Source organism: Spea bombifrons, chromosome 6 (assembly GCF_027358695.1).
Source record: "Spea bombifrons isolate aSpeBom1 chromosome 6, aSpeBom1.2.pri, whole genome shotgun sequence".
NCBI lineage: Eukaryota > Metazoa > Chordata > Amphibia > Anura > Pelobatidae > Spea > Spea bombifrons.
The window spans coordinates 41,169,507-41,196,149 of record NC_071092.1 but is presented as its reverse complement, the minus strand read 5'-3'; the positions used below and the strand labels follow the sequence as shown (position 1 = coordinate 41,196,149).

General features: G+C 36.9%; 1 protein-coding gene across 1 annotated transcript in view; it reads right to left on the bottom strand.

The window, feature by feature from the left end:
* The window catches only part of TRABD2B (TraB domain containing 2B), a 108,355-nt gene that overhangs the window by 13,952 nt on the left and 67,760 nt on the right, over positions 1-26,643 (bottom strand). Inside the window, exon 5 of the mRNA XM_053468953.1 lies at positions 7,698-7,788. Within this exon, the coding sequence (XP_053324928.1) occupies positions 7,698-7,788 (91 nt within the window). The remainder of the gene's footprint in view (positions 1-7,697; positions 7,789-26,643) is intronic.

Sequence of the window (26,643 nt, the reverse complement as noted above, 5' to 3'; positions counted from 1 at the left end):
TAGCAGAGATTTAAGATACATTCATGTGACCTATCATGCCCTTCAGTATCAACTGGGGCAAAGATAAACAAGGGGCTATGAAAGTGAGCGCAAGACAAAATCTGCCGCTTGTGGACTAGCTGTACACCGCTTGCGCCCCTTGGCAGTTGCCTGGTTTGCCTGATGGCCAGTCCAGGTCTGTAGACAAGGATCCACTTCTCCCATATACTAGGTGCCAGACATGGGGGGAGATACTTAAAGAAGAGCTGAGTATTTACCAATTTCTTTGCTAATTATGCTACAAGACAATGTCTGGATATCAGTATATAAGTCTGCTTGAAGATATGTATTATATAATATATATATATATATATATATATATATATATATATATATATATATATATATATAATAAAACACACTTATGCCAATATGGGCATGCTTACAATGCTGATGAGTTCATTCAGAGTTGGACCTTCACATGTCAAACAATTCTACCCACATGTAATTATTTCACTCTTGTTAGATCGCATCAGTCCAGGATAGGAACATCCTCTAATTAATGCAGGTACATAAAAAAAGGCACTCACATGCTTACAGTGATCAAAAAAATGACAAAAGCCCTGTAATATACAGAAAACAGCCAACGAAATAAAATATACATGGGTTAATATTGAAATGTCTAAAATATACTATGCTAATATGTATCGCACATGCACACATTAAAATGCCGGTGGCAGGAGCCACTTTATATGTCATAAAGGTAATTGTACGTAATTTATTTCTTGGGTATAATTTCCCTTTAACGGCATCTTTTAAAGAAAGCCTCTTTTCTTGGCTCGGGAGGTGTGTACGGAACCCATATTTTGCTGTGCAAGGTAAGAGCGATGCTGGCTCGGAAAGCACTCCTGTTACTCTGAATATAAGCATTTATGATCACATTCTTACCCAATTCTCTAAAGTGGTCTCTTTCCTCAATAATAATAAAATATCTTACACCTTCTCAGTAGGAAAAAAAACCAAGAACCCTCCAATTTCGCACAAAGGAACAGTTGCAGGGAATCTTTGGCTGCCAGGGTTATAAAACCTCTGCGTGTGATCGGGGAATGTGGCTATTTTTTTTTTTCAGAACGCTGCCAGGGCTTTCTAAAACCACTGCTTTTCAGCCGTTACACGCACTTTGGATACTTAAAAAAAAAAATCTATTTCAAATAAATTCTTGCTCAGTTTTAATTATTTATTTCTTTTCTATTTCTTTTTTTTTCTCTATTTTCCTCAATTCAATTCAATACCGAGCTGTGGGACATAGGGTGGCCAGATTTCCCATTTTAAAAGGACATTAAGGGCAATATGAATATGGAATCTCTAATTGAAATATCTTTATAATCCAAGTCCAGCCATGTTCCCTGTGTGGTGCTTCTGTGAGAATCAGACTTCAGAGTCATTATGCTCCTTTCCCTTTAGCGATGTCACAGGCTTTCATGCCGAAGGCGTAAATGATGGCAAATGGCATACACAGGGTTTTGTAGAGAGATAGCGTTGATATCTGTCATGCCTCATTAAGTAAGTTCCAACTTCTCACTCAAGCAGCAACTCTGAACAAGGCTCAGTTTGCTGATCCTGTAAAAATACTGCTGCTTTAAGTATAATAGATATCTCATTGAAATCACATGGAGGTTTGATATAATAGACATGTTTCCTAGGTATAACTAGTCAGGGGCATACTTGGGAAGCTTTGTCTCCACTGGTCCCCAGGTCAGTTTCCTCTAGGTAGGGGGTGGCATTTGGTAACCAATGTCTGAGGCTAACTATTCCCCTCAGTATGGGTATCCCAGCTCTTTCATGAAGCCACTACCCCAGATCACTGAAAGTGTCACCTGCCACCCAATATTGGGTTCTCAGGGTGAATGGACATAGTTTAATGCTCATACAATCTCAGAGTCTCAGGGTGACTGGACAGACATAATGTCGGGGTCTAAAGGTGACTGGACAGGTTCTCAGGATCACACAATCTGACCATCACGGGGTTAATGGATAGATTCTTAGAATAACACAGTATCAGGGTCTAAGAGTGACTGGACATAATCCGAGAATCACACAATCTAAAAGTCCCAGTGTGGACATAATCTCAGGGTGAACGGACTGATTCTCTGAATCTCTTGGAGTGTTAGAGTCACTGGACAGATTCTGAGGCTCACACAATCTGAGGGCATCAGGGTGAATAGATAGAGTCCTAGGATCACACAATGTCAGGGTCTCAGAGTGATTGGACAGTTTCTCAGGATCACACAATCTCGGTCTCAAAGCGAATGGACAGATTCTGAGGATCACAAAATCTAAGAGTGACTGGAAAGATTCTCTGGGTCACACAACCGGAGGGTCTCAGGGTGATTGAACAGATTCTTCCGGATCACACAGTCTTGACCTTTATATTCTCTGATTTAATGGTATCTCAACATCCCAATTGGTGCTTTTCTTCTGGGTGTGGCAGGTGAAATGTCTACTAGAAGGATATTAAGTTTACTTCTTGGCAACCAATGATATTCATGAGGATCCTTATTAGAACAATACTATAGAATCTTGGTCACAGCTTATCAAAACATTAGTACCGTAGTTAAAGAGTCCTCTTGTATCTCATTTTATTTTTATTTTATCGTGAATATTGTGAATACAGCACCTTTGAGGTGTAGGTCTACAAGGCGGCCTGGCTTGACGGGGTTATTTAATTTCAACTCACAGCGAACCAGTACCGTGGATATCTTTATAAACTTCTCTCCAGAGAAACATATGCTCTGCATTTCCTGTCATTTACTTCCTTTGAAAAAATAGAACATTATTTATATGAAATCTTCATGCTATCATTAGCTTTTTTCAAATTCTAATTCTGTAGGTATGGCTGGAAAGAGGGCAAAAAGCAATTCAGCTTTACGTAATTTAACCCATTTGTTTCACATCGAGCCTTTACCACTATGCAGTCACATTAATGGGGTACAATCGTATGGGCTTAGAATAGGTCTGGGGTTTCAGCAGCAGGTTCTTTAATACGATATGCCAAACAATGGATCACAGTTCTTTTTAATAAGAAAATTATTTCACAAAATAAATATTTTTTTGAGTAAGAAATAAAGTCCCCTTAATTCTCTTTATACCGGTGCATAGTGATTTAATCTGTAAACATATTTCCTGTTGTTTCTGTACGCATCATTGTGACCTTTAAGGCCCTACTCATACCAAGCAAATATTCTTGGTACAAGAAGGACATCAGGAGAAGAACAAGGGACAAAGGAATTCTTTGGCCCCAAAGATGGACTATCCCTCTTAAAGGTGGACACTTGGGAGGTATGGAAAAGTGACTGGCGCCACATTACACAATACAGACTCAAACCACATAATGTATACAATGCTTCTGACCGAATACATGGAAACAGATTTGTCAGCAACTTGAGCTGGGTAGAAAGCTTGTTTTTTCTGAACACCCTGCCATGTGGTACTGCTTACGCCAACTAAAAGACGCTAATGATCTGTTAGATGTGAAGTTTGTGTGCTGGAACAATGCTTGGATCTTTTTCGGCATGTTCTTCCACTTATTTCAGACCCAGTAAAGTAAACTAATAAACAGAAATCTTACTACTGCAATAAAACCCAAACGCTTTGGCTTTTGCCGGCCTCATTTGGCAAAGGAGAACATTCCACGGCAAATCTCTTACTTTCCCTGTCTTGCAGGTTCGAAAGACTTTCGCTTGCGGATTCCAAGAGCTTGTGTGCATCACATAGCCCAGCTGCTGTTAATTTAATTTGGGGCAGTAATACCAAATAACAGAAGTTCCGGAAGCACCTGTAGCCAACGCGTCGGACTTGTCCAAGAATTTGTCCTGTGGAAACGGTACGTGACCGCGCGAATGTACACGCCAACACGTATTTATTTCAGGGGCAATATTTAGTTAACTGCAGCACCCTGCAACTTGCAGGTGTTCAAAAAACATTTTCTTAATTTCGGAAAAATTAAGTTTGAAATACGAAAACATGTTGATTTAATGTGTTCTAGACTCATGACAAGTGTTGCTGCAGCGTATGGTGTGTGTGGGACTGGCTTAGCACCCGTACAGCAATCAAAAAGGATCACCTAACTGTAAGGGGTAACTAAGTGTATATCAAAAACAGAGCTGCTACCTAAATGCTGGTAACTGGTAAAATAAAAGTAAGGTTTTCAAGTAAAAGTTAAGGAGATGTTACTTACACATGTTTCAGTTTCTTAATTTCCAAATATAAAATTCTACCAAAATAAAACCAATATCAGTCTACAATAATTAATAAGTTAAATAAGTTAAACATTGTTAAATAAAAAAAAAATATTCAAAAAGAATAGCTAAGGGAAATGAATATATATATTTAATCATACTTGGGGACTTTTGGGCTTAGGCTACCAGGAGCCTACCTATGAGTGACGCGGCCAGGACTGCATGCTGCCGTCAGTGGGTGGTCCCGTTGACTTTGGGGGTGTTCCCGCCAACATCGCGAGAAACACCCCCATTTAAAGGAGAAATAGGCAGGGAGTGGTCAGGACCCCACTCCAGCTACACGGAGGATTCAAGTGTTGACCCGGAGAACTGGAGAAATGGTGCTTCTCCTGGAGAACTGGCCAAACCCTTTCCAGTTATGTATATAATATTTTCTTATATTACTTTATGATGCATATTATAGTATGCAAAGCATTAAAACCATGAGTGCTTCTTAATATACCGTGTATATATATATATATATATATATATATATATATATATATATATATATATATATATATATATATATATATTTAACGTATGGTATAACATGTATATTATATACTTATATAGCGTAAATTTTTTATTTTTTTGTATCTGGTGTTACTATGTACTATATCATTCTACTTTGTGATGTTATATGTTATTTTGTTTTGTATGGTATCTTTTGATTTCAGGGAATGTTTTCAAAGTTTTTATTGCCCCATTGTTCTTTTTTTCCTGTTTATTTTTTGTATTTTTTTTTACTGATGGAGGTCCTTATTTAAATAAATAGTTTTATTGGGGGTGAAAGAGAGTGCATCATAATCTTTAAGAGTCCCAGAAGGCCCATCAAAAGTTACCACAAAGTGTTTAAATCTAAACATAAAATTCTGATTCTTAGGAACACAAAAGGAAATCTCCCTAAAGACCGTAACATCATCTGTTCCAGAGTCTCTTTCTAATAAGCAGAGCATATAAACTGGTTAAATAATTAAAGGGAATAGTAAAGGCAAAACAATGGGTTTAACGCAAGCTTTTCCTTTGTAAAAGATTATTTTGCAACAATCACAGATTTGTGTGAAATGGTTTCAATGTAGCGACAAGACATTTTATGCCAAAGGAGGAAACATTTTTCTGTTGCCTTACAGAATATTTTGGCTCAGAAGAGATCAGGGTTTGGTGACCTACTAGAACATCTGAGGGTATTATGTGATTTTGAATAGGTCACAAGCAGATCTGGTTTCTTGTAAGCTTGCAATGTTTACCTGGGAAGACACCAGTACCAATTACAACATCTACATCTGGCTTTCAGAGGCTAATTGAAAAATAGCAGAAGAAAGATGTCCCTGTGTTCTTGTAGAAAATGCAGCCCTGCTATGATAATTCATGAAGGTCTTCAAGGCTATTCATGTTTTCAAGCACCAAGATAGTGACTGAGAACTTTGCTCTTCAAGAAGTTCTGAAACGTAGGTCATTCAGTTGGACAAGTCATCTCGGTCAAGCGGAAGGCTGCTGAGGACATCATTGTCCTGCTACGTAACGTGTAGCCACAATCAAAACCACAATAGGTGGGTTACAGAACGTTCCACTGTAGGCGATGATGCCACATTTTTTGGCCAAGGCACTAACTTATAAATATAATGGAGTTTTTGGTCCACAAAACTTCTATAGTGAGAAATCATTGTGAATATGCCAAGTTTTTGGCCAGCTTCATTGAGGGCATATTGATAGGATGTTCCAGTTAGGCAATTGAAAAATGAATGAATTAATTAATTCACATAATTATATGAACTTGTTAATTGTTACATTTATAAATTATATATCAAGTTGGGGGCTGGAGATTTTTTACTGAGCTGAGCACAACTTCCATAGTATATGTCCATTCCAGCATATAAAATATTACATTATACTATCATGCAAGACATTTTTTGAAATGTCCATTGACTTGATCTATGTGCGGTTTGTCTCTGAGCTTTGAAACCTCGGTTTTTGTTTTTATAAAAGGTTGTTGTGGTTACACAACATATAATTATGGTCAAACCATTTTATGTTAAGTTTTTCATGTCTTTAGTCATTACATTCAGGAACAAAGAGTATGTGATCCAGATACTATCTAGCAAATTCGTGTGAATGTGGCTATGGTGTGTGTCCAGAACATGCAGGGTGTTCTAATCCAGTAGCAAATACTTTTGGTTTCAAATCAGCTGCTTTATTATTTTTTAAAATGTATTTAACGTTGTTATTAAATACAATAAAAAAAATAATTTGTTCCATGTTATGACATTTCTGGGCTAACAGATTCTAGGGAAAAATATTACTAGACCGTGTTGAATGCAAAGTATGCCAATTAATTCAAAAACTTCCCAATGTTTCCAGGTTTTAAAAAAATTGGTATGATTTTGATTGGCTCATCTTAGCTACTAATGTGAAGTACAGACCACACACAGGTTGTGACTAACAAAACGTCTTGCTTTATTGATTGTATAATAAAAAAAACATGGTCTTCTAAAAAGACACCATTCAGAACTTGGTCAACCTCAAATATCTCAGCAGTCGCCCTCATTATCTTCAAGGTCAAACCTAGGTACTGAGCCAAATCCTCTCTCATGTCAATTGAGAGAAGTACCTGTTAGATATCTAAGGTACCTAAGTATATATAAGTTGCTGAAGGACATAACCAGCCCTTCCGAAAGACATCAGGTTACTGGGCCTCCATTTATGCTCTGTTTGTAGATGAACTTAACCGAGCTGGGGGTAAAAAAATTTAAACTGGGGCACAAGAAGCAAGAATATAATAGTCAGAATTTCAACGCACTAATTGGCCAGTACACAACAAAAAGCCTCATTTATGGGAATCTTCCTTAACTGAGTGTTTGAGTTCATTTCACAACGTTTACCAGACTGGACGGAATTTTGTTTTATTGAGACAGATTGTTTGGAGGGCAAATAAAGTGACTGCCACGGAACCTGGTGCCTTGCTGCTAACACTGGCTTTATTCACAAAGTCATGTGAATAATTTAGGACAAAATAATTTGTTCTCACAGCCCTTCTATAGATTTGTAAATTCATGTTTTGTGTTTTTGGTAAAAATGGAAAATAAATAAGTGTCAGCCTCACACTTATTTGGTTTTCTGGTGGTTGGCTGACCTCCTACGGTTCCCAAAATTAGGGTACACATCAATGCAGACAAAAAGGGAAAAAAGGTTTTACAAGGAACAAACATAAAACAGTACTGTCCAACCAACCTTTTTACAATATGGAACCATTAAGTCTTTTGATTAATATATTTAACCATGAAATAATTCTAATTTAGAACAGTAATGGTACTCAAAACATGTTATGTAGATTACATTACAAAGAGTATTCCTTGATGGGTTCAATACCAAAAATGTGTCTACTTCCCCTCTACCCCAGCTGTTAAGAAATGTATTATAATAAAAAAAAGCCAGTCTTACTCTGGAACTTGTTGTCCTGAAGGAGTATGTTCAACCTCATATCCACCTTGTCTCAGAACATCAATGACTGTATTATTTCCAAGAAAGTGACCTAGAAAACATAATTCACATTATTATCAAAATACATAATGTACTCAAAAAGCAAAAATTGTCTAGAGAGTATACCAGAGAGGATTTTAGAAGAGGGCTTAAATCAGGAGTTTATGCAAAGCCTCTAACTACAGAAATTCGGGAATATGGAGGAAAATATTATCTAAAGAAAAAAAAACATTAACAAATGTGTGGTAAGATTCCTTTCCCGATATTCTAATGGTTTACAGCCTTTATCTTCCTAGTGATGTTCCCATTAGTATTCTCAAGGGGGACAATATTTATTTATTAATATTTTGGCTGTTTACCTTAACATGATAAATACAGTTATGGCTCCAAAAACACTATTTTGGCTGAAACCTAATCCAATTTTGTGCATACAGGATATTTTTTCTCACTCCCCCAATGCCTGTGATAAGGATGACATTTTTATGAAGCTAAAAGGCTTTGTAACTACAGATGGGGTTTTATTTATGTACAAATTATTCAACAGTCCGTGACACAGGCACATCTGAACTTCAAGGTCTCACTGACCCAAATCAGATATGTTTCTTAATTGCTCTTGGGTTTCTCTAGGCTGAACAGCTATGCTAGATAAACTGATTTAAGAGGGAGCAAGGGTGGTCAAATGTGGACCCGCTGCTCTACTTAGAGTCATCATCAAGGAGTCAACGATCCAAATACCAAGTGAACTGTACTTGCCAAGGTCTGTGATAAAGTAATATGTTTTAGGTCAAGTTAACCCATTTCAGTGTTTATACACTTTTTTTCATTAGAATGTACAAAATAGCCAATAACATTAACACACACTTAGGACTTGAGAGCTTACATTCTGCTAGACATAATAACCATGTAACTACTCTTCTACCGTTGTCACCCAAAAGAACTCATCAAAGTAGCCTGACTGTGTTTTTAACATAGCATTACTCAAGCCTGGAATTTCGAAGACTTATGTTGTTGTTGAAAATGTTTTCAATCATTTATGCCACGGCTTCTCAGACCAGCTCTTTATCAAAAACCTAACTGGAAGTAAGTAAGTTGGAGGTCTCTTCAGAACACCAATATCAGTTCTAAAACCATTTATACACACAAGAGTATCTATGAAATAGCTTTGCTTACATCACGTATAGATTATATTGAATGTATACAAATGGAATAAGCCTTACAACATCAGAGTAAAAGACGAGCGAGCTGACAAGCGGGGTAGTTACTATTATTTTGCAATTTCATGTTTAGCCACTAGAAGGATAATTTGTGGTCATATATATATGGTTTAAAAGTGCTTATTCAATAAAAAAATGAAATCGGCCTCCTGCACAGCATACAGCTGGGGGGTAAAGAAAAAGGAAGATTGCATATGAGGGACACAACATGTCATTTAATGTTTAAAGTGGAACAGCACCTTTAAATTCTGTATTTTTTATTTAACTTTTTTTATTAACATAGTAATTTTGGTTGAAAAAAAGGCACAAGTCTGTGAAGCTTAACCCCACTCTTGATGATGAAGAAGTAGAAGGCAAAAAACCTTCTTGACTCCAAAATGGTATCTGATTCTTAATGTCCTGGATTCCACATTGAATTCACATTCACTCACATTCATTCACTCACGTTCATCAATCACCGAAACTTAAACTTTCACAAAACTATAATCTTAATTTATTGTGACAGATGGTGAAAACCCAGAGGATGAGGAGGTCACTACGTCTTGTGCCATGGGAATGTATAGCACGTGAAGTGAACAGCTGAAAGCTCCTGTCTGTACACCCGCTTTCTTGGGTGAGACAATCAGTATGATGGAGCAATGTGATGATTTGGAACCAAGTCTGCAGAAAGCAGTACAGAGAAACATGGGAAGAGAAGCTTTCAATGGCTCAGAAATATTTTGGCCCAAATATGTTTTTAGAACATAGAGGTCCCTCCATCAAGTTGGCAGCTCTAAAGACATGGCTGAAATACCTTTCTTTGCTTTACTGGACTACATACACCACAACAATTATAGTTGTGCTTTTAATATTATGCTTTCAATTAAAAATGTAATAAAATGAATACAGAATAGCATGTATTCTGTTTAAGCAATCCTGGGGCAAAAGCAAAGAATGGCGACAGCTTAAATATTGGTTATTAACCAGTTCTATGAATGTATTATCACAACAGGGTTCCAAAGAGAAAACCAAACCAAGGCCATATAGCACAAGTGCACAAAAATACATTCATAATCCATAAAAATACATAGAGAACTCATAAAGCATTCAGTCGATGGGTAAATTCTTCATAAAGCTCTTGTTACTTGAGATGCCCTAGTGGCAGTGTGTGGAATTACATGTAAAACACACAATAAAGCTTCAGACAGTGGCCTAAAATCTCTAAATATAAGCAGTCCAAGAGCGAAGAAATATTTTTTGCCTCAATCTGCCCCAGTCAGTAGTCGATGACAAACTGATACTATAACCAGAGATGAAATCGTATAAACAAGGCTATTAGAAACAGCCATCTTGGCTTCTATCCTCATTATTGTGACTTTTTGGGGACATAGAACTCTGTGATACATTCAGCAAACAACCTGAGCTCCTAGAAAAGAGTGGGCATAAAGGGAGCAATGAGGGATTTGGGTCCCAAAGAGGGACTGTCTCCTTCTAAACAGGTACATGGTAGGTACATCTACTGGATGATAGTTATTGATATTAGAGATAACTGAGCTTTCTACATGCCCTATATTTTTAAGTAATAACATAAAACGTATTCTTTAGAGTCTCCACAATTAACATCATTTGAGGAGTGACACAATGTAACAGTTTTTTTCGGGGGGGGTTCCAACAAAATCATGTGATCACAACTCAATATTACTTCGTTGTGCTCCGTCCAATCACAACAAGCTACACTAATTCACCATATTCTTACATAAATATTAGTGGAATGAAAAAAAGCAGGAATGGAATAACTGGTTTGCACAGCGCACAATATTTTCATATAAGGGGCTATCTGAGTGTCCTCAGCTATTAAAACAAGCTTTTTGCAAAACATAGTTTACTTAAGGATTTAGTTCCTACACTTATGGAACTGTGTGATTTTGCTAAATACGAACTATTCATTTCAACTTGAAATAACTCAACGTGAATTAGACAGTTACAGTAATTTCTTATGAAAATTCAACCAAGCAGACATGTAAATTGTTTCCCTAAGGGGACTTGCACAGGATAAAATAAAAAAAAAAAACTAGAGAAATAATAATAATAATAATTTTATAAAAATAAATATATTACTTAATACACAGCTCATTTGATGGAGGTTAATACTGACTTTATATGCCAACAGAAAAACAGACATGTCACCTAATAAATTAAATCGATATAGAAGTGAAGCCCATCACCACCATATTGGAGTGTTTTTTTTCCATAGAATGTATTTAAATCATATACCATATTACAAACACTAAGGGTCGTATATTTTAAACACTCATCCTTTGTTATATATCCCTATATTTCAAGAGGCCCAATGGGGAAAATCTGCATGTACTCGCAGAAGAAAAACTTATTTTATTAATAAAATTTAATTGATAAATAGATCTGCTGCTTATATATGAGTTTAGGGACATTAAAAAGAGAGACTCGGGGATTTAGGTCCCAAAAAGGGACTGTCCTTCCTGAAGTAAGACACTTAGGACATATAGATCTTGGTAGATCTGCTGCATGCTGCATGCACAAGTAAAACAAGGAGGGAATTCCTGCTTGAAAACAGGTATGTATTTTTTCTATTAATCAGCTAACAGATGTGCAGTGGTCTACAGACTTTTTGATTGGGTTATGAAAACATTAGAGAAGGAGGTCCTTTCCCGTAGAGCTTACAGTCTAATGTAAGGTAACGTGTCAAAAGGCACACAAAAAAACCCTGAAACCATTAAAATATAGAAAATCAACATGTTTCCAGCAACAAAAATATACATTTTTATATTGGGGGTGACTAAGGACACTGCTTTACGAACAGCTTTAAGTCCCAATAGGATGAGAATTTTGGCATCAGCGTAGAGGATTTCCCTGCCAATCAGAACATGATGTATCTCCATGCAAGGGGGTTTGAAACAAAAAACATTCCATAGGTTCTATTTATATTCTACGACGAGACCCAAAAAAAAAAATCACCATATTGGAAAGCTATAATCAGACTTTCCGTACTCTAAAATCTTAGAGCCCATTATGCTTCAGAAAGGAAAAAAAAACGTGCCTCTTGGATTATGATTATGGCAAAAGAACAGATTTCTTTATATATGAATCACTACACGTTTATCTGTTGTAATATTTCACAATGAAATCTAACATTCCTTTCACATCAGTAATTTAGATTAGGCTGCTCCAAGTGATATCTAATTTGCTAAAAATGACCTAAAATAATAAATATTACAAAGATAAAGAAACAAAAAAAAAATAAAAAAATAAGCTCGAACTTCATGTATTTTGGCTGACCATTTCTCACTGTTATATAAGATCTTTGGCATAAATTGTGGGGATTGCTTCCAGCTTGTGAAATGTTTCTCACAGCCAAGTCTGAGAAGGAAACAAAACACTTTTCATTGCGGGGCAATTAGTTCAAAAACATCAAAAAGAAGAGGGGGGGAAAAAAAAATCTTTAAAGCTCCGAGTAGTCTGAGAAATGAAAGGGCTTCTTTTGGAGATGTGTCTACTTTGGATGACGGGGTCTGTGAAGGAAGATGCTAGGTCACAGTGACAGCCAAGGGCACGACAGACAAAGGACTGAGTCAGCTTTTACAGTTCCAGCAAATTATTTGGTAATTTGGGGAGGTGGGTTGGGAATGTCACGAAGAGGTCCTGAGTTCAAAGGTGAGCAGCATTTTCAGAAATACCATGGAAAATGTAAGGGTCAAAGGGGGGCAGACTTTTCCTTAACAAAGTTCTCTCAACCATATTTTTTCTTGCAGCCAGGACAATGAAACGTATGTCTTAGAAACAGATTAACAGTACTTACAGTATTCTTCTCGTTTTTCACACCAGCTAACAGATTATCAACGTGAAATAATATTCTTTATAAGTATCACATTTACTACTACCCTATCCATCACCGATGTCTTGACCATTGCGGTATATTATTTATTTTTATATTTTTACTAGTTTTATTATTTATAACCTTTTTTTTAAATTATACCAGGATAAAAAGATGTTCTTTTCTGGACTGTGGAGTTGAGCAAAAGCAGTCTCTTATCCGCAAGAATAAAAAATTGCGACAGGCTATGGAGGTGTTATTAATGGTACTAGTAGACACTGTCTGGTAGGACTGAGAGTTGCTTTAAGACATAAGTGGTGCCTAAGTTGGACCCTGCTCTCTATTCTAAATAGTTGTCACCCAAAAATAATGAAAAATAATCCAAACCTAGGGTGGGACACAGCCCAGTTAGGACTAATTCCTTCTCCTTTAGAATAAGTCCCGCCAGTGACTCTTTGATGTTGACAAATGACCATATTGTCCAATGGATAAAGTGTCCCACCAAAAGGTGCTCAAATTTGACGGAACGTGTGTGGACCGCATCCTATAGCCATTGACCATATCATGAAAAAACACAAAAAAAATGTTTTCCTTCTGGTTTCATTTCAGTTACCATGGCCTTGAATGAGGCAATAAGAACAATTCAACATTCCCTTTATGGGTTTTCTTTTGGACCCTTCAGATTCACTTCAAAGAAACTAAATTCCTGAGCATTTTCAGCTGCCAAGCACTTGTAGGGAGGGACATGAATCAGTCCGGGACGTGTGGCCTGAAAGTCCCACATCAAAGGCTTTCCGACAAGACACTCTCTCCTTGGAGTGTAATTAGCATGTTGTAATCTAAACAGACAATTTCTCTTCAATTTATTTTAATTTCTCCCAAGGTGACAAAAGATGTAATTGGAGAAGCGTGGGGGGAGGGTGACGAGTATCTAGAGAGCATGGCAGACCGATTACCAAAAATCCAAGTGGGAGATTTAGTCTGCAGAAAAAATGTCTAAGATCTGGCTCTGTGCCTTTGATAAAGGATGGATATTATCTGAATTCTAGATCATGAAGCACAGAAACCTCTCTCTATTGGAAGTGTTTGACTTTATCTAGGTTTCAAATGTAGTGCAAAACAGAGGCATGAATTAAATGTCTATCTCTGGACTCAATTGGCGTGGGTCAGAAAACTCAGACAACAGTAAACTCCAAGCAATAAAATATGCGTATTAGAGGTGAGATGTTCAAAAACTATATATATGTGCACTAGTCAAAGCCAGGCTGGCTAAAACACCTCCTATGTTTCGGTAGTTGGGTGCAAGGACTCTCCTGTATTAGGATGAATCCGACTCAGGCCGTGGTCTTATTATCAGGTTTCTATACCGCCAGCCAACTTCCCCAAATCTATCAGAAACTGACTTAAATAAAAATAGCATATTATCTACAACCTACAAAAGCTCTAGACACCAAAATCTCTAGTTACATCTCTGGTCCCCATATAAGATTATACTATGTCTCCAAGTAGAAGGCCTCCACACGCAGGGTGCCCAAAGTATTCATTTGGAATGCCATGCAATCTTGGAAGAGCCCAAATGGCAAACAGTATGGAATATTGTGAACTAGCTTCTTCATTTAGAAAGTTATTAGACTCAGATCCAACCACCGATCAGTGTTGATGACCAGTTTTGGTAAATAGGTCACTGTTGCTATACCAGAGATGTCTGCTGTTCTAACAAGATGGAAGCTATGATGTCATAAACTGCGATCCACAGGATATTGAAGTACATTTTGCAACATATGGGAACTGTTTAAATACAACAATTACGTTAACATCTTGGGTTTTTTGAACACTGATGAAAATTTCCCGTTAAGCATCATTAATTTTCAAAATGATTTGTGCTAAATTGGGCCATAAAATTAGCTAATGTTACCGCATTCCCATAGTTATAAAAAAAACAGTGGAATGTTACAGCTTAATTGATGGAGCCGAGAACATTCCATATAAAGGAATCATCTCAGAAGGAAGGCCTGAAGTGGTATTTTGTATATTCTAGTATGCAATGGATAGCTCATTCCACCGAGAGAACAAACAAACACTGTATGAGGGTCTGAAATTAATACAGAGACAGCTTTTAAATGCTAATTTTACAAAAGAAGCAGCAGCATGCGGTGGAAGGAAAGACGCGTGTGCTTATTTGTTTGGAAGATTTGTAAAGGAAGAGATTATTTTAGCATAATGGGTCGTTAACACACATCCAGACCAAAATCAAAACATTAGTGACCCGGCAGTGGAGTTTTGATCGAAGAGAGTGAAGTTCCAAGTAAGCAAAAAAATATTTATATTTGATATTAAAAAGAAATTATCCTCATATACTGAATACAGTCCACATGGGTTTATTTACTAAAAGGCGAGCTTGTGGGAAAATTGCAAATCAATATAATTTACAATAAAGAGTCAACCATGACAATTTTCGATTGCAAGGAGGAATGAACCAGTATAATGTATAGTTCAGGCTTTCAAGAAATCTTTATGATCTTCTTGCAAGAGAGGCTTGCTGGAGTTATGCTTAATACTGTACATAGTGTTTGGCGAGTGGAACCCCCAACTCATCTGCAAGCCCCTCCTTCAATGAATAAAACCCTTTTAACACATTAATGAAACCCAAAATACCACAGGATCATGGCAAAAGTATAAAATACGATCCACAGACTCACTACATCCCCCACCGTCGGTAGAAATGTAGTCTTCACATTGACATTGTGTCAGCAATCTTTATTGCCATTGAAAACACAGATAAGAAAACATTACACCCTCCCCCCACCCAGTCTGCTTGTTGCCTTGCTGGAGGTTTGCTCTCCTGCCATTGGATATACTCACAGCCAATAAGCTCGAGCACTGACTCGGCAAGTGTTTTGCGGGATATGCGCTGTAAGTGCTCCTGTTGGCTTCAGTAGGAACTCTTTCTTGCCACTGATTGGCTGCTTCAAGCAGCAGAGGAGATGAGGCGCTAAAGCTCTGCAGCTTCTACTGGAAGGTAAGCATTTTGCATTTTAAAGTACATAAAAAGTACTTTAATGAGCATTATTTGTTTAAAGGACACTGAATTGGTCCTTTCATCATACCGTCACTAGCCTTGTCTCAACACAAAGTATACTTTTATTTAATAGTGTCCCAAACATGAATCTTTCTTGACTCCAAGCCAATCAGATTTTCCCCTGGATCAACGTTACCTAACATAAACTGCTGTAACTCTAAATGTTCCGCACGTTATGACTAATATGAGCTAATCAAATGTGCACGCAGATCCTTATTTCAAACTAATCGCATGAACATTCTTCTACAAAAAAGGATACAAAAAACTTGCAATACACCCACTTTTCAAAATAGCCTTTCCAGTAAATCCCTGACGATAAAGCAACCAAATGATGTTTTGAACCAAGGAAATTACATCTCTAAAAAAGTGCATAGGAATTAACAGGTGCAGGGTACGCGCGGATATGTCATCAATCAACCGCATTAGACATACGGCATGTCAGATACAGCGTACGGAGGCCAATATTCACAGACACTTAACATCCTGGCAAGCAAAGATGTACTTTAAACATGAATATTCTTTTATTCTGTTTCCAGCTCATGAAAAGACATTTTATTAGAAAAAAAAGCCATTTTTGTTTTCCTGTGGGAGAAGCGTCATGTCTGCGTCAACATTTCTTATAGTCATCTAATAGATTTACCATCCATGACTTTTTTTTTTTTCATCGTAAGTTATCTGTAATTTTTGTGCGTGTAGTAAAAAAAAATAAAGTAACCCTTGCTTTAATAAAATTAGAGTTTTTTTTTAAATAAATGAGAAAAGGCTTGGACATCTAAAAAACATCTGGATGCTACAGTAATGGATTTTATGAATATTAATAAAAAATGATGAATCTTTTTCTAATAAATGTGTTTTGGAGAACGGTCCACGGGGAAATTCCTTTGGCAAAACCCAATCGTTTTAGTGCAGTTTACGTATCTGGTACAGCCCAAGTTTCCAAATCACCTTTTTCACATTTCAGTAAGGGTTTTACTTTGTTTTAATTAAAAAAAAAAAAAAAAAAAAAGTTTGATTCTGCCCTTTTTCTTTAAAAGGTTTTTTTTTTTTAATGAAATGTAGTTTTAGGGGTCCCGACGGTATGGCGGAAATAGAAGTTTGATAAAAAAAAATAAACTTTGCACTTTAGGTTTTTAATTTCACTTTTACAGGAGTGTTTTTAACTTGTTATGTGCCGAAACAGGAACACAATTAAATTAGCTTATTTAGTTTAAGGATGAGATTCAATCTTTTAATTTCCCAAACAACCGGTATATCTTTGCCGTCTAGTTCAGACTGCAAGCTGGGCTCTAGAATTAAATGTGACAAAAGGAATTGGTTAGGCTAGCTTTTAACATTTAGCAAGTATACATGATGATTTTCATATGTTTCATTTAAAAACACTCTTCAACTTACTTATTGTTGAGTAAAAAGTACTTCTGGGCTTAACTCTGTTTTGTTTTTTGTAAAATGCATTAACTCTCCCCAACCAGTCAGAGCAGCTTTAGGAATAATGGTTTTCATCCTAACCACACATAACCATCTCCTCTATAATCTTTCAGCGGTGGACAGAGTATTCCTGTAGCTCAGAATCTGAAATATTTATGTTAAACTTCAGTAAGGTTCCACCTATTGGTCTTAAAGTCCCTGCTGCCTCTTCGTGATCCATGTCACCAGAACTTCTCCAGGAGGTCCAGGTGATGATCATGGACCAGTAGGCCTGGACCGGCCATTGGTGAAAACCAGGCAAACGTCTAGTTTGGCCAGTTCCCGATGGCACCCTTCACATACCTCCCTGCTTGGGGGTCGATCATGCCCCTTGGTTTGCAGGCGCCTACGGGATACACGCAACCAAAAGCTGAACAATTGCAAGAGTGTAGCGTGCGGCAGCTTGCATCTATTTCTATGATGGCCCAATAAAAGGTACCATTTATATCAAACCAGACATTCAAACGTGGCTAAACGAAGGTAATAGGCAAAAGAGAATCAAACAGAAACTCCTGTGAGTTCCTATAAAATCTGTTTTATTGCATTTCAACGTCTAATTGACTTTAGCAATAACAGTTACCTTACAGCTGATGTGAACATAAGGCCAATTACTATCATGTTCAAACAACACATTGAATGGACCAGAAACCAGTGTTAAGTTACCCCTGACCAAGATTAAACACGACACTCAAGGTCACATCAAGCTGAGGGAGTTTGTTTAAATATATGTGTATGTTTTACTACGTGAAGCAAACAAAAAAAGGTAATGTTGTTTGAATTTTGCGTTGTAGCGACGTTTCAAAGATGAGAACTTCAACAAACACAAAATCAAATTAGTATGACGTACAGAAGTGATTGGCCGGAAAATAAGCACATTATTATCCACTAAATGCGATGTTACCAGCCTGCTGGTAAATTAGGGTGTGCGCGCATGTATAGCGCTTTGTTGTGGAACCAAGCCTTCATTTTCTATGTAGAGGCAATGCCCTTCCGTCTTTGTTACCCTGATCTATCTAGTAAAATCCTTCAAGGGACACTCCAGCCATCAAACGCACTTTAATGGATATGATAGCTGAGTGACCCCTTAAAACTATCGGTTTTCTCGTCCTTGCAGATGTATGGAATGATAGCGAAGAATTCCCCCGGTGCCCCCATGTATTTATCTCCTTTCTACCCACTAGCTCCTAGGCTTGTATATTATATATCAGATATTAAAAAAAGAAATTAGTATTCTATTGGGGGGCAACATATTTTAGCCACGGCCTGAAAAGAAAGGAAGAAAAAACGGAAAAAAACAAAAAACTAAAGAAAAGAAAGAAAGGAAAGGAGTTGCTGTGCATGAATGTTTCATTGAGGCATCTTTCTCTAAGGAATGAACCCTACTTCCTTCAATTTACTATTGACGGGTTTGGGGTAATTATGTCACAGATAATTATATGGCATTGAAAAAAATTTTTTTTTTCTTTTAAATTAGAATTTTAACACTAATTTAGTACATTTACGAAGAGATAAAAATGCCCCTAAAGTTACCTACACCTAAATGTCATTGCATTATACCTTCTTAAATAATTAAGAATATTATTAATATTTTGCAATTTATTTATTGAATAAACGAGCAGACCCTCCCTTTATCAAATAAAATAATATCATTGAGACGATGGAAAGTAGCTACTTTCTGCGCTACATATATTTTACTTATGGGAGATCTTCAGAGGACAACAATGGGAGGAAAATTCTGTTTAGTTTTGTATGGAACCCCAGGTTGGTTTATTTTTCCCCCAGGCATGGGAGCTAAAATTATTATATTTCCTTAGTTTTGTCCCACGCTAAGGGATCTTTACGTATTTAGTGATTTTTGCGTCTCTTATCCATATATCCAAAAGCAGACCGCCAGGAACTAATGAGTGGATGAAGGTTCTTCTAACGATTGGAACACACGGAGACAGGTTGCTGTGAAACTCCAGACTACTCACTGGTGCTTTAGACATAAGAGATTAATGAGTAACCACTTCATCACGATATGAACGGCAAGCGTCTTTCTTATATCTGTCACCATCTGTAACAATAGTTTTGGCTTCATCCCTGGGTTTCATTAAATGAAATGTGCTACGAAATTGTAAGCAGAATCAGTCAACAATGATTAATGTGTGCTCCGATTGCTTGTTTTATCTAAAATAGTCTTCATAGTTTGCATTAAGTTTCTTAGAAAAAAAAAATACAGACTTTTTTGTGGGTTATTTGGTGTAATTATGCTTGGTGGGTCCAATTGCAGTCAGGCTTTGAGTGTTCTCTTAACAGTATGTGGGAGACATATTTTTTAAGCTGAAGAAAGCTATTTTTGGAGGTTTAACCTCTTACCCCCTTTTCTAGAGAAAGGTATTTCCCTGCTCTGCATATCTTAACAGTACATATATAACCTATATGTGGCAGAAGCACCAGCAGAACTAGGGGTTGGTTCAGATGAAACATTTAATTCTGTATCTACTAAACAATCGTCTATTTTGAAGGACCAACTTGGTGAATGTCTCCAGTAATAACTGTTAAGTTGGTAATGCAAGGGCGGTCCGGTGTTCTTAGTGTAGAAACCCAGCAAGAATGGACCTCACGATGTAAACCCCAGAGTTATATTAGAAAATTAATGCTATAAAACGTTTTTTCCCTTAATACCTTTTCAAAAACTAGAAGCACTTTCAGGGCTTTCAATTTGTCTTTGCAGGAGGAATATGTTCTGGTATCCGAGGGATTGAGCCCATAAACACAGAGCTCTTTCATTAACAGCACCTAGGGACTTACAAGGTTAGCCTTTGGTAAGACGAGCAGTTGTTTAGTAGGGGTGCTACATGTATCCGTTGCACATTTTAGGTCTATTCACTTTTATAGTTCTAAGTTGTATTTGCTGTCCAGAAAGTATATATATCTATCTAAAAACAATGATCAGCAGACAGACCAAAAACATTTCTAATCTCTCAACGTTCTTGGAGCCACATCAGTCAACAGTATGATGTGTTTCCAAGAACTTGTTAAGGTCACAAAAAGTCTGGAAAAGTGACCATACATAAAGTACATTCTATAATATATAATAGACTAACTGGAAACAAGTTACAAAGATTAAGTCTTATCAGATGAATGTAAGACATGTACCATTATGGCCATCATCTGCACAAACCAGGAGACCCCTCGATGAAATATAGACCCTGATCTGGCTTGCAACTCTTTTTTCCCTCCTTTTCTATGCTTACTTTGTTATACAAACATATGTTTCTTACTCACTGACTCCTCTTTCCATTATGTTTGACCTGTGTCCAAAAATGTCAGATCTCAACTCCGTAACCTAGACATGACTTCAGCCACGGTTAAATGTCCCGTAACCACTTTCTCACCGGATAGTTTACCAATACTTCGTTCAACCACCTTGTTGGACAACAACGGCCTACTAAAGGTTATTTATTCAGCCATGGTATGGCTCAAACTTCTCAGGTTATACTCAGATGTTCCTAAGCTGACAAATATATACTGTACATATACATATATATATATATATATATATATATATATATTATTTTGTGTGGTAACAATTTTCCCTTCTTTTATCTCTTCAATTCTGAGAAGAACATTGTTTCCCAATTATTTCCAGAAGTATTTTGCCATAGGGATGTGTTTCTGATTAAAAATGAACATAAAATATATTTTTTTTACATTTAGCAAATATTAAAAATAAATAATCTAATTAATTATGAAACATTAAATTATACACATTTTTAATGCCACACTTTATGTAAATTGGTTTTCAAATACCATTGCTCCCAATTTTCAGTTGAAGATCCAAGAGAATTCCATCCCTAGCTCCCCGAACATTTTACTCCTATATTCTAAGTATCTAACCAGTATCACAGCATGCTTTTTTTCAATGTAAGACATCTGTTGTAAACGTCCCCCACTAATTGTCACCCCTTTCAGGTACCATACTGACGTCTATAAATTAGGTTGACTGTTGGCATCCCCCTGGTCCAGGCACACCAAGCATGACTTGCCTGCTCATATACAAATCATTAATCATCCGTATTCCATTACTGATTTTAACTTTAGCTTCCTAACCGACAATTTTAATGGGAATTGCTGGTCATTTAAAATATGTTTTGTCCATATATTTGTTCCTTATGCTTACACAATATATATAAATAAATATATATAGATAGATAGATATAAATATATCTATCTATCTATATATATATATATATATATATATATATATATATATATATTAAGCTCCTAAGTATTGCTGATTGCTATGATGTCATCACGGTGAACAAAATCCCATGCACTCTGTCCACAATGTTACACAACAAGCTTCTTTGCAGCCACCTAATAGATAACCTTCCAGCAACCAAATAACACTAATAATTACACCAACGATGTGCCTCAAGCAGCTGCGGGAGACCGGGTTTGCTTAAGAAAAGAAAACACTTTCACATATATATTTTTTTTTTACTCTATAAGGTTGACAGTCCCTTTAATTGTTTTGGTAGAAATAAAGCAGATAGTGGATCACGTGGCTATAGAATGGTTGAAGTAATACAAAGGGGAAATTGTTCGCAAATAATTCCCATGGCTCTTTTGCAGGATACTTAGGGTAAATGGGGGTTAAAAGGCATGTCTAATGGGTATAGTTTTGACACAAGCATGCAGTTGATATTTCAAACCTGTGACCACAGGTGATGAGAAATTCAGATGAATTGCACTAGGTTCAGCGCTATGCCAGAGGTGCCTCATTCAAAGACCTCTTTGTACGTAGGGTAATTGACAGGTCACGTGATGAGGTTACATTAGCCAATCCTACATCTTGCTTTTGAGATTTTTCAGAAACTCAATTTTTGACCCGACAGAAACCACAACAATTTTCTAAACGGCCCTCAGCATGAGGCTGGCTGACACCGAGAAATACAAACAAAGAAATGGGGTGCCATTCAAAATCTGAACTTGTAGCTTGGCACTAGTCGTGTAGGAGCATAAAAGTTTTTTTTGTTTGGCTTAATAAGAAACCAGCTTGGACTATGATAGATCCATTAACTAGTTAAGATTATACACATACATACATACACACATACATACACGCATACATGCATACACACACACACTTAGCAGCCAATAAGCTGTTGAAATCAATGGGAGCGCTTACTGTGCATGCAGAATCCTCCAATACATTTGCATGGGGGACACCATAGCAATTTAAATAGACCATTTAAATTAACCATTAATGTGCATGACAGCTGGAGTGTCCCTTTAACTTTTAAGGGTATTCGTGAACAGGTTGGTCACCCTAATAAATGGTAATTTAAAAAAAATAAATAAACTTGACAGCTGCTAATATAGAACCAGAGACCGTCCTCTCTCCTCATTTATGGAGCCGTGTACTGGACACAGTTCATGTATGAGTTTTACGGTTATATCTCTTCACGTAGTTCATAGCAGATGGTTAAACTCATACACACGTCATTGTACTGCAGCATTCAAAAGAACATTAAGGGATTGTATTTTTTAACATCTAACCTGATCTGGTGACATGGTTTATTTCAAAATCATTTTTTTTTCCCCAACTGTTGGATATAAATTGGATTCAACAAAGAAATTAGATAGTCACATAGGATACAAAAACGAGGCGTTTTTTAAATTATAGTAAAAAAAATCATAAAGGTCTACAAGCGGCAGGTTATTTAACTCATCTCAATGCACCATACACAAATTTATCTAAAGTTTGGTTGGCAACTAACTTGCCTTTCCCGTTCTTCATGGTCCTAGTATTCTTGCAACAGGTACTACACACATGCAAACTTCTTGTCACCATCAAAGCTTTTTGTAATAGTTTTGAAGATATTTGGCTGGCAAGTTAATTTCATGGAATCTTGGATCGACAGCCTGTGGCAGAGCAAGCAATTTATTATCGATTTCATTCTTCTTTTCGTCCCAATCTTAAAAAAAGATGGCTGATCCAATCACAAAGATCACCAACCTCAACAACATAGCAGGTAAAGCTTAATGAGGAGGAATAATCATATAGATCCTGCACTAGAACTTGAGATCTGCTACACAAAGGGCAATAAAGGTAGAGGGGAAGTCATTTGCATGGTTTTCCCGATGGCCAGTCCATACAAAGGATGGCGAAAAACCTGTTAAATTGGGTAAGAATCCGTACATTTTGGGTAAGTAAATAGAACGTTACAATAAGATGACCTCAAATATTCTTTAACGTCTCGGAAATTAAAGATGTCCATTACATTGCCTTTAAATATATCCCAAGTAGGCCTGTTCTGGACACCCGGACATGGATTTCAATGCCATCCTACTTCTGAAAGCTTGTACGAAGATTGTGTTTTGTCCCTTTAAAAACCTAATCTCACTGCTTCCCTACTGTCGTAACCATTCATATAAAATTATTTGGACATAAAAATGAAATTTAGCAGCACTGGGTTGCTCTCGGCTTTGGTTTTAACTTCTAAGCACCCTGTTCTCTGCCAGAATGTTAATTTCCTCTCTAACAGCTAAAGTGTACTTGGCTTGGATTCCAGTTGAAGAATATATATATATATATATATGTGGGTATTTTAGGAGTATTCTAATCAGTGTGGCCAATAAAATATAATACGCATGACTCATTCCTAGGGAATAAAACAATTACATTTTCAGAGCATAGGAATGTGTCGTCAAAGGACAAACTCCTATATATCTTCACAGAATGGTATAGGATGTGCAAATGCACTAAAGCGAGTCATAGAAACATTGATGGTAGGTAAGAGCCAGCTTCATTTCAGCTCATTTAATGTAATCTGCCCATTTTTCGTGATATAAAGACTCTTAATCAGTCCATGGTCTTGGATTCAGAAGCTTTATGCCTATCCCATGCACTGTTTTAGCCTTTACCAATTCAGATGGTAGGCTGTTCTACTTATCTACCACCCATATCTGAAAAACAGGACTATGGAATCTTTTCATCATTCTTGTGATCCGTTAACCCAATAACCTAGCAAACCTTCTGGTTATCAACTTGGTAACGTTTTGTGGCCTGGCTCTCTGGTATATGTAATTTATGATTCCTTTCGTCCCAATGCCCTAATTTGTTTCCGTCAACGAGGTCTTCTGCTCACACCCAGATAAATAAGTAATTACTGTACTAATGCATGAATTAAAATGATAAATGTCCATTTAGAGGCCATTGTATGTGCATACCGAACATATTTCTCATATGCCAGCTAATCATCTATTATAAAGAGGCATGGGAACCCCAACTATGAGACCCTGGGAAGGACCCCAGCATTCCTGGTTAGAACACTGACTTGCATCTTTAGATTGCAAGATTAACCCGACGAAAAGTTCTCTATGTGCGCTCATTGTCTAAATCAGCATTACATGCCGAGTAATAATAATCAAGTAATTATAAAAAAAAAAAAGAGAAAGAAAAATAAACAACATTCATAAGCTCTCCAGTCTGCAGAGGATTTTCGAGGCTGCCTGAGCCCTGACATAGGCTAAATAATTAATCCTATGCATCTGGAGGGGATAAATGAGCTTTAAGGTCCCGGAAAACGAAAAATCCAGAACTGGCTCAGACAGAGACCGACTATACTACAGGAGGCCAGGTGTCACAAACCCCTCCACTATGCCCTATTACCCCCAATTCCTCAACAGCCTCCGTCATGTATTTACAGGTGGGTGATGTCTTAGGTGGCACGTATTAGACAACGACTAACCATCAGAAGCCAATAAAGTATAACTATATACAGTAGTCAGAAAAACATACATTTACGATAAATACCCTTATGCACCAAGTTATATAGAGACAGAGCCCTATATCTGGAAGCAAATAAATCTAGAAAAAAGTAGAAAAAGGGCTTTACTGCCTAAGCATTGTCTGAGCAGTATAAGCAGTTTGGGTATTTGTTATGCCCTTTCAGTTGGTTTATGGTAATCTTATCTTCTTTCTTTCGTAACATAATTGCAAAAGTGTTTTCTAACGATCAATTTGCCTTTTAACCCCTTAATGACAAAGCCCGGACATGTACCTCTCAAAATGCATTGTTTTCAATGGGTTTTGGGACCGCCCATTGTCCTTAAGGGGTTAAACTTGGATTAGCGAATACGTGCCATTGGAACACAGGAGTGATGGGAGTGATGGGAATCGATTCCATTAAAAATCCTGCTACAATTTACAATATTTACAACGTTAACACCGTCTGCGCTGGATTTCTGATCCATTTCAAGTTATTTTAACGGACAAAATTAGGATTTCTTTCAAAAAGAAGGACATTTCTACCCCAAACTATTAAACAATAGTGTGTACATGCATGTGTATGCGTGTGTATATGCATGTGTATGCAAAAAGTGGATTCATGAACCCCCCCCCCAACGGCAAAATAACCGATAACCTGCGTGGCAGTATTGCTTCAGTAACAGGAGTATGGAAAAAGGCAGGTAGTTAGGTATATGCATATCATTATATTGAAAGCACCGTTTTAATTATTGCAGCTATCACAAGTTCATCTATCAATCCCTCGATTCTATTTAATCTGTAGCCGGAACACTCTACACCTAGAAGCACAATTCTCTATGACAATATGAAGGACGTGGAAATGCAACAGTTGTTGTTTGATCAAAAAAGCTAAATGACATTACAATAAACAGACGGGCAATTTAGGAGTTATTTATAAACAGCATTCTTTTTAAAAGCTTTGTGCAGTCGCCATAGCAACCAATGGAATGTTGCTGATTGTGTGACTTTTGATGAAGGGAGAGACCCCCGAGGTCCCAAAAGCTTATTTGACTGCATCTTTTTCCTATGTTGGCCCAATAAAAAAAAAGTATCAACTTTGAATAAAGACTCGTAGTATACACAATACAGCCAGCAATTAATCCCGGCTCTGCCGAGTCACACGGCTCTAATTACTGAACTCTAATTAGCTGCAATAAATCTCTGCTGCTAATTATATTAACAGTTCATAAAGCAGAATAAGAATGAAATGAAAACTCCTTTAAAGATTCAATTTCCTAATAAAAACAAAAAGTAAATCGAGGCCCGCCACTTGTACCACCAAAAAACGGTTAACCCTTTCAAAGACTCAAAATATCTTAAAGAAAACCCAGAGCCTTATATTAATAAATGCATTCATATCTTCTCTAGTTTGTCATTTTGGCGAATCCCTCCCATTTTCTACAGTCGTCTACACATTTTGGATTTGAGCGACGGTTATGGAAAAAGCATGAAAGGAGATTAAGCCGGGAGAAAAAAAAAATAAATAAACATGCTCGGTTTAATTTAAGTCTTTGGGTTCT